This window comes from Mytilus californianus, unplaced genomic scaffold (assembly GCF_021869535.1).
Source record: "Mytilus californianus isolate M0D057914Y unplaced genomic scaffold, xbMytCali1.0.p SCAF_6, whole genome shotgun sequence".
NCBI lineage: Eukaryota > Metazoa > Mollusca > Bivalvia > Mytilida > Mytilidae > Mytilus > Mytilus californianus.
The window spans coordinates 10643516-10655710 of record NW_026262712.1 but is presented as its reverse complement, the minus strand read 5'-3'; the positions used below and the strand labels follow the sequence as shown (position 1 = coordinate 10655710).

At 31.3% G+C, this 12195-nt stretch overlaps 1 protein-coding gene across 1 annotated transcript; it reads right to left on the bottom strand.

Annotated features, from left to right (window-relative positions):
• Window positions 1-1441: 1441 nt before the first annotated feature.
• Window positions 1442-9811, bottom strand: LOC127705517 (uncharacterized). Its single transcript, XM_052209844.1, has 7 exons — window positions 9798-9811; window positions 9351-9528; window positions 8372-8471; window positions 5378-5592; window positions 4278-4508; window positions 3726-3896; window positions 1442-1674 (listed from the first exon to the last, which is right to left on the bottom strand). The coding sequence occupies exons 1-7, from the start codon at window positions 9809-9811 to the stop codon at window positions 1615-1617; spliced, it is 969 nt and encodes a 322-aa protein (XP_052065804.1). The 3' UTR covers window positions 1442-1614.
• Window positions 9812-12195: the final 2384 nt, after the last annotated feature.

Here is a 12195-nt window from a genome sequence, read left to right as displayed (position 1 = left end):
ATTTTGTCACAGGCGAGACAGAAAAGCTATATGTTTTGCAGTATATCTGATGAGGATAACTCCAGAGAATAGTTGGAAAGAAGGCATTTTAATTAAAATTAAGATTGGCGAAGTTAGTTTTTAAGAGATGATTATTAGAAGAATATTATGGGAGCAAGACATAAAAATGGTTGTTCTCAGAGCTGGATTATTACTCCTGCCTTCACTGGAAATTGAACTTGACACACCATTTTGGGGTGGTGTACAACTTGCGAAATATTATCCTTGAAGGTAGAGCTTTGAAAAATGGACATATCCTCTAGTGGTAGTGTAAGCAAATTTAGTCGTTTCCCTAGCCACTGTTAATGCTAATGGTGCTGCACCACACCTTCAAATTCAAATGCCATTTTTGTGGCCTTCAGAGAAAATATGTAAATGTATTCTGTTATGATTTTGAGTGCCCCAAAAATATGTGAAAACAATACCTTGGATCATTTGAAAATGAAACAATTTGATTATTGTTTTGACATGTGTATGGTACCTAGACAAACAATAATTTGTCTGGAGGTTTTAATTAAAACTTAACTACAGAATTTCCAATTTCATCAAATGATTGTCTCTTAATAATTTTATTTTTCACAAAAAAACTTGCCCTCATGGTAAAACAGCACTTTCTAAAGTTCTAAGGAAACCATCAAAAATATCTTTCTCTGGTTCAAATGTAAATGCAGGAAATGATGCCATACTATCCCATTAATAGCAAGCATTCTGTGAGTATTGCATGGCAATACATAGTCCCCTACCGGTTAAAAATTCATTGTAATGGAAAGAAATTTTAAATTGATCTATAACTTGCCATGGTGTAAACTACATAAAAAAACAAACAAACCTACTACTAAATTATTCAAACAATATACTAAAGAAAAGGAAACAATCCAAAATGTCAATTATCTTAATACAAGGTATTTTACAAATCATTTAAAAAAGGAATTATTTCCCTTTGAACAGAAATCTAGTAATTAATAAGTATATCATCAAAAATTTAATTCTAGGGAAAGGGTTTAACTGAACAAGGAGAAAAGCTAGAATCGTGAAAATCAAACTTGACCTGTAACTTGTCATAATAAAACAATACACCAAATATCAAATCAATATCTTCAAACATGAAGAAAAAAAGTCTGGAAAACTGAATTGCCGGACTGACAGATGGACAGACAGACAGACAGACAGATAGACAAAGTGCAAACCTAAAGTCCCCTTCGACTACGTCGGTAGGGTACTAAAAACAAACTGAATCATTTTAAAATACATATTTCCTTTGCAGAGCATCAATATGTTTTGCAGATACTTTTAAGTACTGGTAGACAGTTTCAGAATGGTATATAAGGTACATTTGAATATATATATTATATCGGTTAGAAAAATGTTTTTTACTAAGAGGTCAAATTTGACCAAAGCCAGGTCCTGAAACAATAGATTCAATCATTATGTTCTTAAAGGTATTGTAATTCTTTAAATGAAGTGGTAGAACAACTTCATATGTACATGTTGAAACTATAGGATATTTTCTTTCTTCAGTAAAACCACTTGAGAAGCGAGCATCAAATCCTCCTGGAGTTACTGTGCTGCAACCAGTTATAAATCTAAGAACATCATCCACTTTAACAACACCTCCATCATAGGTACACGTTCCATCTACAAATATATCAATTATGATAAAAAAAAAAATTCAATCGTTAAATTAAAATCACATTTTTGTTGGACTCACCACTATTAATAAATTGTTGAATCTTCCAACCACTAAATACCAATAAATAAGACAAGAAAAGTAAGCGGAAAATTAAAAATCCTATAAAATTTGAACAATAAGCACACAAATTGAAAAAAATAATATGATAGATGCTTTAATTGTAATTCCTAATAGCAACAAAGAATTTTAAATAAATCAGGCAACAGAAACATCAATTTCCACCGATATGCAACAAATGAAGAAAAATATATTTATCAAAGTGTCCTTAACTCTTGAACAACATAATTACTATTAAATCATCAAAATCAAAATGAAAAGAAATTTTGGGTTGCGATAAGATTCGAATTTGGCAGAAATCTAATGATTTACGTAAAAAAGAATAATGTGTATTACTTACTTCATACCACTGTAAAAATATTATGCAGCATTCTAGAATATCATATGGGTTAAATTTTGAAGAGTAAAAGTATGTAACTTCAATTTTCCATAGCCACAATGATAAATGGATAGTCTGCAGTGTCTTTCTAGCTCAAAAATGATTTTTAACACATTATTTGTTCTTTTAGCCAAACTAACATTTCCAAAATGTATAGCCTGATTTTGTATCTTAAATTATTTTTATTAAGTCGAATTTCATAGGCTAAATTAGAATCTTATAATAATAATAAGGCAGTGGCTATTTTGCCGGCTCTGATTAAAATATATTAATTCAAGCCAACAAAACAGCCCATTTCTATAGAAATGGCTATTTTGCTGGCACCAGTAATATAGTCAATTTGTTATTTTGCCGGTTCTTTGTGAAGAGTGAAATTTAGTATTTACGTTTGAAAAGTACATGTACTATGAAAATGTGCATGGTCAAAATAGCCACTGCCTAGAATGCCTAATAATAATATACAAATAATAATTCTTTATTTAAAGAGGGTTACATAGTTAGCTATAACACTAATCTTCCCTGAGGACCTCATGAAATGACAAAAATGTTTGCACCCCACCCTTCTGGAATGACTGATGTATATATAATCAAAATCAAAACAGATGTCCTAACAATGTTCTGAAAGGACAAAGTACGATAAGGACTATATTTGGCCACCAATTTCAGCAATTTTTGAAGTACTTCATATTTCAGGTCTGAATTTTCAGCTAGAGATATAAAATAGTCTATCATGACCAAACAGTTCAATGAGTGATCAAGTTATTGTTTTATTATTCACTAATCATGAGCTAATATCAGAATATGACATACCAGTAAAACTTTAAAAAAAACAAGAGGCTCATAGAGCCTGTAATAGCTCACCTGAATTACCTATGACCAGAATTACATATGTATACTTCTTATGAAAATTATAGGTTTTTGTGGCAGTAAATGTCAATATATTTGAAAAAAAAAAATTTTTAACCTTAATTTTATCAGCAAAAATACATATTTTTTCCACCAAAACAAAAATATGTTCATCTACTAGAACTGCTGCTACAGTTCAAATTTGAGCCAATTATGCCAAAATGTGTTTTTAAGAAAATATATTTTTTTAACAATGGCACTTGGAATTGGACCACCCAAAGATCATCCATGTCAAGTTTGGTTCCAACTGTCCCAGTAATTTTAGAGAAGATTTTTTATTATTTTTTTGTCAAGCAAGCCGAGTTCTCATAATTGGCAAAATCATCAAAAATATAGTACCCTTTTTTAGAGTTATTAAATACTTTATATAATACTAAAACACATAATCCTTTTTAATTATTTTAATTAATGAATTTTATTTGAAAAAATTGCTTAATATCAGCTTTAGTCATTTAAAAGGTGTGTTCCAATTTCGCCTTAGCTGTGAATTCCAGGTAAAAAAGGTAAAAAAAATATTAAGGCGAGTTGTGAATTGTTTTGTTATTATATCAGGTGAAATATGTTTCTCACACTAAGGTTTTGCTTGGACGATCAACAACCAAGTTCGAAACAAAGAGGTTCAACTGTATATCAACAGTCGGTAAATATATATACCTTCACAATCATGCACAAAACTTTCAAAATTTTGATCAACATCCTCTGAATAATGCCTGGCATTACTGCCAGATCTTCCAAATGTGCTGACATCCACCATTTCCATGAGGATTTCGGCAGATATCTTTGGTGGCTTACCACATCTGTGACATAAAATTCTCTCAAGCTGACCTAAAATATATCAACAGGTTGACTGTTTTCAGCATGACGATAGAATGTAGGACTATCAATATTTATCCGATTGCAGTAGAATAAGCATTTATATTTTATACAATGTGATTTTAGTGTTGAAAGATAATACAAATGTGTTCATGTAATATTAAAGAACTGGAAAAATCTAGACTTTTATGGCATACTTACAGCTATCTTGAACATTGAAAGAGTCTGAAATCAATATTTTATCAATATCTCATAATGAATGTTTCTGCATTGCTTGGTAACATTCAGCTCTATTTGAGAAGAAACAAATTTTAAGAAAGAAATTTTGATGAATGGGACATGATGATTAATTTATGAAACCTAGTAATGAGATTAGCTTAAATCACATTTTACCTTGTTTATTTTGTAGTAACTTTTAGTTTTTAATCCTACACACTCTGCTCCTTCCCAAAATGCATCAAGCATTGGTTGTTTTCTGAGAATGTCAGAGTTACTCAATATCAGTGCTTTGACTATTGAAGATTTTGTCTTTGGGTTTAGTATTGTACAAATCCCAGCAGCTTCCAATACATTCATCACTGATTCATCTTCCATGAGATGTTCTGGATAATCAGCATCCTGGATCTGTAAATATATCCATAGTGTGTAAGGATGTACTAAGGTGAAACTTAGAAAATCAAGAATTTAAAATTGATGCTATGAGTGGAAAGAGTATTAGTTAAGGAGCAAAATAATCTATAAATATTTATAGGTTATGTAGCTCCTCTTTGGGATATTTGAGTTTTAAAAAATGGCGGGAAAAGGCTGACTCGGACTTTTACCTTATATTTGCATTGGTATTATTTAGGTCTCAAATCCAAAGAAAAGAAATAAAAAATCTGCTTTAATTTTGGTAAATGACCTTTTATTATCTATTGCAGTCTTATATGAAAAGAAAATTGGGTGTTATGGGGCAAAATATTTTACCCTATATCGTAGGGAAAAAACCAAGGAGTCCATAAATCCGACACGAATTCCAAAACCTCACTTAAGTACATCCTTAAGACTGAATGTCTTTTTACCAAAAAGAAAAGAAATGACACTCCAGTATTGTTATATGGTAGCTATATAAAAACAAAATGAATGTTGCGAATAATAAAGTAACCTTCAAAATAAAATACAAAAATAAAGATAAATTTATATAGATGGTACGTAACAGGGCCAGAATAGTTGTCAAATCAGCATGAAATAAAGCATATTTTTAAAGGATCTTCCATATATCAATCCTCAAAGTTACAAATCATTTAATTGGCCTTGTAGTTTCAAAGAAGATTTTAAAATTTTGACAAATATGAGACAAGCACTGCCTATAGTGGCCAGGTTTGTTGCATTGTAGTTTCAGAGAAGATTATTTTTTACTTTCAACCTATCAGTAACAAAAACTGCATTTGGTGGCCAAGTTTGTTGCCAGTCCAGCATGAAATGAGGAATGTTTGATTGAATATAGTATTTACCTTCGAAATAATATTCTTGCAGTTGGCATCTTGTACACTGTCAACTGTTGCACTGTCCAAACCTTTCAGTCCATAGTTGATCATCATATGTGAAAATGCTGGGCTTACTGGTCCTCCTTGTATCAAAATGGTACCAAGCATTTTCCCAAAAGTATGGAAATGTCTATCAACCATTCCAATCATGTTACTTATTACTTCGTAACCATCACCTGTGTCTGAACAAAGAAATTCAATGTACAGCTAGTGAAACATGTCTAAACCGAAACCTGAGTGAACCGGAGACCAGTCTTAACATAACACCTTTATTTGACCACAAAGTTAAATTTCTTTGATAATTTATCCCGTATAAACTTAATATCTGTTTACTTCAAACAAAAAATTTCAGTCTCAAGGCTGTTCAGTTTACTTATCTTATTATCTGTTTACTCAGGACAAAAATTTCAGTCCCAAGGCTGTTCAGTTTAGACAGATTTCACTGTATACGTAAACAGACTGTAAATCAATTATAATGAACATATGGTTAGCATTTCTAAGATAACCCGTATGAAAAACATGACACGTACTCCAGCCGGACAGTAGCCGTACTGTAGCCGTACTGAGAACCGTACTTATAATATTCATTTGGACTTTTCTTTGAATTGCTTATAACAGATACCCCGGCTGGACTTTCAGCGAAATTAGCCGTAAACCGGCTCGAAATATTTAAATTAGCAGTTGTCCGGTTCATAAAGTCCAGCTGGACTTTAATAAAAGTACGTCTGAAAAAAAAATCCAGCCGGCATTTCTGGCAAAAATATGGACTCTATAAAGTTCAGCCTGACTTTGTAAAGTCCAGCTGGACTTCAAAAAGTGCAGTTTGACTTTTAAATATGATTTCAGCAGGGACGAATCCAGCCATTTTCAAAAGGGGGGTTCCTAACTCAGGATAAGGGGGGGGGGGGGGGGTCCAACCATATGTCCCTATTCAAATGCATTGATCGTCAAAATAATGTGGGGTTCCAACCCCCAGAACCCTCCCCCTGGATCCGCCACTGCTCTGTTTTTCTTCAGATGGTTGATTCTTCTGATTTGATTTGCATCATGCATCCCTTGCTATAATCTGAAAATACAAAAGAAAACAGATGACATTATGAATATATACTGGTTATTTCTTTTTCTTTTTTGTACTGTCTTACTGGCAAAACCAAGATTAAAAGAACTGGGGAATTGAGAAGCTAAATGCTAACTTCAAAAAATTTGTGGCTATAATAGCCTAAATAATTTTAAAGTGGCTAAAAATAAAATAAAGTTGGCTTTGAAAATTACTTAAAGTCTAGAAATAAAAAAACTTTCAAAACAACTCAAATAATAACCATTCCTTAATACAGAGGGAATAAAAAATACAACAATACATTTTTTAACATAACAATTCAAAACAGGAAGTGACAGTGACATAACAGACAAGATGAAAATTATTGCATGAATATAAATATTTGATGCAGGTTTTTTATTCTTTTTACTCTTCAAAAAATAAGAATTAAGCTATTTATAATATTGTAATTATTTTATTAATATGTTGAATAAAAAGAGCATATCAGATTATATCACCAAAATGGTGGAATTCAATTTATTGTACTTACCAGAATATGCAATCCAAAACACATGCAAACAGCAATCTTCCTAAATTGTCATTGATGCCAGTCAGAAGGATCCATCTTCTCTATTTAATGTGAAAAGAACTACTTCCAAACATTTGCTTTACATCCAATTATTTAAAATTCTCATTTTGTTCAAGAAAGAAGACACATCTTCCTGTTTATTCCAAATTCAAAGTTTTTTGTATTGCAATACATGAGGTTGTTTAAGGAGTTGTTTTAAATGTTCCTCTTATGACTAATTGCATGTGCCTTAATTTTGAATATGTGATATATTAAAAAAAGAAAATCAATTATAAATTTGTTTAATTATGAAATTTTTAATAAGTGATAGTAATTGCAGAAATATGTTTTCTCCTACATATGGCCTCAATCTCTGTGGAGATAGTACTTCCTGTGACCTTTCCAGACTGAGGTTAATTGAAAACTGATGGCACATTTCTACAAGACTAACTGCTATTAAATCACTGTTATATGGCTCAAGTTTCTAAATGATGTTAAAGAATGAATGAGAATTATTAATTTTATGAATTCATCTAACTAAATATAAATATACTAGAAAATGTATAAATCTAACCTGTAACAGATGTTGCTAGTGTTTTTTTTTATGAAAAAAGTGGAAATGTTAAATAATTGTTGTATTAAACATTGTACTTGGATATAATTCAATCAAAAGTCACCAAAATTAAATTTTAACTTTCCATCAACAGTCTATGTTAAATATTCCATAATGGAATTGAAAATCTAGGGAAAGTATCACATCTTATAGTTTGAACTAAAACTATATTGCAAAAAAATATTTTATCATTATTATTACTTGCAAACTTTCATTTTTAACTGTTTTACATTTTGAAAGAATTGTTCCTTTCAAAAAACAGAATCTATTGTGGCAAACTTTTTATTTCTGTATATATATAAGGGTATAAGATTTGGCTAATGAAATTTTTTTAAGTCTAAATTCCTGCTCATAAATGAATGTTAAATTTTCTAAGACAAAAATCCTGCTGATCATTCTACAGAAAGGAATGAATTTCCTCAAAAGTCCAGCCGTGTTTATTTTCTTGTCAGCATTACAAAAAGTGCGGTTGGACTTTTAAGAAATACCGGCTGGCAAATAACCCAAGTATAAGAAAAAGTACGTGTACGGATCATGTCAGACTGGACTTTTCAAAGTCAGACTGGAATACGTCTCAAGTCCAGCTGGAGTCCAGTTGAACTCCTGTTGAAATTTTCATACGGGAATGAGCTAAAATTATGCAAGTTGATAAAATAAACTATCTACATGTATGTTTGAAAAGAAATGTGGGCTTTGTTGTATTCATATGTAACCACAAAAACGGTGCTTAAAACAATTAAATACCTTTTAGAAGTGAAGAACACAACATCTGTCTAAAGAGAATTTCTAAAAACTCCCTCCTTAAACCACCCTCATCCTGGCCACTTTCATTCCTGAATTTAACCTGAAAAAATACATTCTGCATAAATATTCATGAACCGATAATCAATGATACATTTGTACAATGTTGAGGAATTATATTAATAGTAAACATTAATGGGTGAATCCCTTTTAAATATGGACATGCATTTTGCAGGTTATTTTAACAAGGCATTTTGACCAAAATAAACATTGTTTTACCTACTTGTTAAATCGATAACAAGTTTGAGATAAATAGTGCTTACAAGTCCTCAACATGATTAAAATTGAAGGTAATATAAAACATAGATCCAAGCGAGCGGCTGACTCACAAATATCCCCATTTTGCACACAGTTGTTTGCATCTTACAATAACACTACTGCGTTATAGACCAACAAAAATCAATCCCATAGACCCTGAATGCCACGAAACTCATTTAGGGGGGTTATCAATACCAACCTTCATGTATAGTACACCCAATTTGGATCCCTATAAGATATGAGTGTCATTAAAATCCATTCGGTAGTTTCATAGTATCACTGTAGGTTACCGCCCATACCAACCTGTAGTAAACCCAATTTGGACCCCCTTTAAAACTATATCAAGAGCCTCCAAGGAAAATATAAATGCATGGTGAACAACTTCAATCTATGTAGACTAACTTTATTTGAGCATAATTAAAATCCATTCAGTAGTTTCATCTGTGAAATATTGTCTATATACAGACAAAATTTCACAATGAAAATTTGTCCTTCTTTGGACATTTTTTCATAGATCAGGACAATATTTCATGATACACAGTCATGAAATATTGTATTGGTGGACAATATTTCATAGGACAATATTTTGCTTTACATAAACGTTCTTTGGGAAGTCAGCATTTCAATGAAAAAAAAATATGATCTAAAGAAATCATGGAAATACCTTTAACAGTTTTCTGACATCAAAACTAGATCTCTGAAAACATCGTAGAGAATGTTCCCATAGTGATTCTGGTCTTCTGCTTACTTTAATTGTTTGGAAATTGTCAAGGTCTATTAATTCCAACTTCCATTCTAGTATGGTGTCTCTGATATCACATGATTCTCTAACAGGAGGAGGTCTGCATATACAATATAGACATTGCACTATTTATTGATAAAGTTATATGATCATGAAGCACACTTAAAGAATATATCTTCCTCTTAAAAATTACAAAAAGATAGATAAGGTTCATATTTATGTAGATAAGCAAACTGTATATTTTTTGGAAGAATTCCAAATATGTAATGTCAAGCTCATCTTTCATGAGGCTATAGTTAAAATTTAAGGCCATTTTGCTGAAAAATAAAGCTGTTTTAGTCTTTTAAGGAAATTTCTTTTTTTAGTTACTTAGCAGCTGCCATCTTTGACCACGAAAGAACCATGCATAACAAGTTTGGTTCCAATTGACCTTGTGGTTTCAAAAAAGTCAATTAAAACAAAATATATCATGCACTTATAAAAATGATCCAGAGTGTATAACAAAAAATATTTTTGCCAAAATATGTTGTGTATAGGAAAATATGCAATTTGTTAAAATACTTTATCCTCTAGCTTTATCTGTTTTTATAAAAAAACAAAAAAAAACACGTGAAATGAGCTTAATAAATGTTGACGGAAAATTCAAACATTCACATATCTGTAATGTCATTATACAATGTACTGGTGTCTTACAAATCAGTTTCCATTGGTTCTTCTTCAGAACTTTCTCTCTCATCTGGCGAATCTAGTGATGAATCAACTCATTATAGCTTCTGTAATATAGTTTTAATGGCAATTTACCAATGTGTTTTATACATCTTGCCTTACATTTTTTACCTCAAGCCAAGCAAAGTGGTCATGTAAAGACGGTTTATATTCCATTAACAGCTTTTACAGGACTTGAATTAATGAAAAGACTATACTGTTGGCTTTGTCAGTATTATTTATTTAAATTAGTATTGTATTGAGTCTATAACTAAGTTCTACATCAATGTTATTTGAACTAGAATGCATTACATTAACTTATAGTGTTTACATCATGCTGCATAGATGTATTTGAACTATAATGCATATGAAGTATTTAAAGTTATAAGAAATTACAATGAACCAAAATGTTGTTGGTAAGATATAATCATTACACAGCCACGAAGTGACCTATAATATGGTTTATCGCTATTTTACGAAATTTTCCTTTGATCTTCCTGACTGAAAATTATCGCTAGAAACTAAGGGGGCACGTGGCGTTGCTAATGAAATTGACATGAAATTGACGACGTCGTCATAGGTAAAATAGCGATAAACAGATTATCACAGGCTCAAGCGAGAAAACCAATCTCGTTGAGATGATCAACGATAATCTAAAATATACACTAGCTGTCATTAAATTTCATATGGGGACTGGAGTGATGATAATCATGTGAAAATGGTGTATATACCATTCACAGTTTAAGTATGTAAATGTATCTTTCTACTTGTTTTTTGTCTTGATAATTTCTTTAATCTTACCCTTACCAAAAAGAAAAGTTGTGACAAACTATTTGTTGTCTAGCAGCAATACTGTGCTTGAAGTGTGCAGCTGTGTGCTGCTAGTGATTCACTTCTGACACACATCATTATTTCGAACCCAATGAAAGTTTTTCACAGTGCCATCTCTATCTGACCAAGGTATTTAAACTTTTGTAAGTTCACCTGTCCTATTGAATTAATACAATAGCTATTGTTCAGCTGTGTAGTGTTTTTACTGGGACCTTTAAATTTCTTCTAAGAGAAATCTATCACTCATTGATTAAATAACAATCAACTTTCATTGGGTTCGCAATAACATATTCAAAGTGTATCAGAAGTATACCAGAACAAGAAGTATGTGCCATAAGTGTTCCACACATATTGACTTGTCTTTGTCTTCATTATTGCCTGTTAATGACTAAGGAGTCAATATATATACATGAACAGTTTGGCAATTAAAAATATGTCTTTTTTGTTTTTGCAGTAAAGAATGGACATGCAGGATAAACTTTTAACACAACATAAAATATGACCTTAAAACTAATTCAACAATTCATGCGTATTAATAGGTGTATTTCTGGCAAACTTATGGTACAGAATGGGCCAAAAGTGTGCCAGAACTGAGTGTCAGCACTGTTTGCCGCAAACAGTGTGCTGGAAAACTTATTTGCAAACGCAAAAAGTACTTGATGTAAGCTTGCCACAACTGTGTTCCTAAAGCCTTTCATTTTTGTAAGAGTATTAAATGATGTTATAAAGAAATAATATGAGCATAAATCACCTGTTAACAAGAGAATTGATGCTGGTACATGGCCTTTCAATATCATATTCTACTTCTAAAACGGCTGAATGTTGAATTACAAAATCTTCCAGCATACCATTACTACTCCAAGAGTTTATTTTTCTGCTTATGCCAGCAATTGAAATTTCAAAATCCTTAGTTGCATTTTGCTGGCAACCAACAAAATTAATAAACACCTAGACAAAAAAAATCATGTTTAAATACAAATTGTTTTGTATAAGTTAAAATAAGCAAGATTTCTTCTCTTAATAACTGTTATTCTTTTTCACGTATTGGCTATATATACATGTACTAATTTTTGTGTAACTGAAATACCCACAAAATAATTTTCAAAATAATATGCATCCACAGACGAAACAGAAATATTTCAGGAAGTGCCTTTTCAGGCTGTTACCTGATAGTTATTTTATTGCAAACGCCTTCACATTTTGGAATCATTTTGAAAATAAACTAACCTAT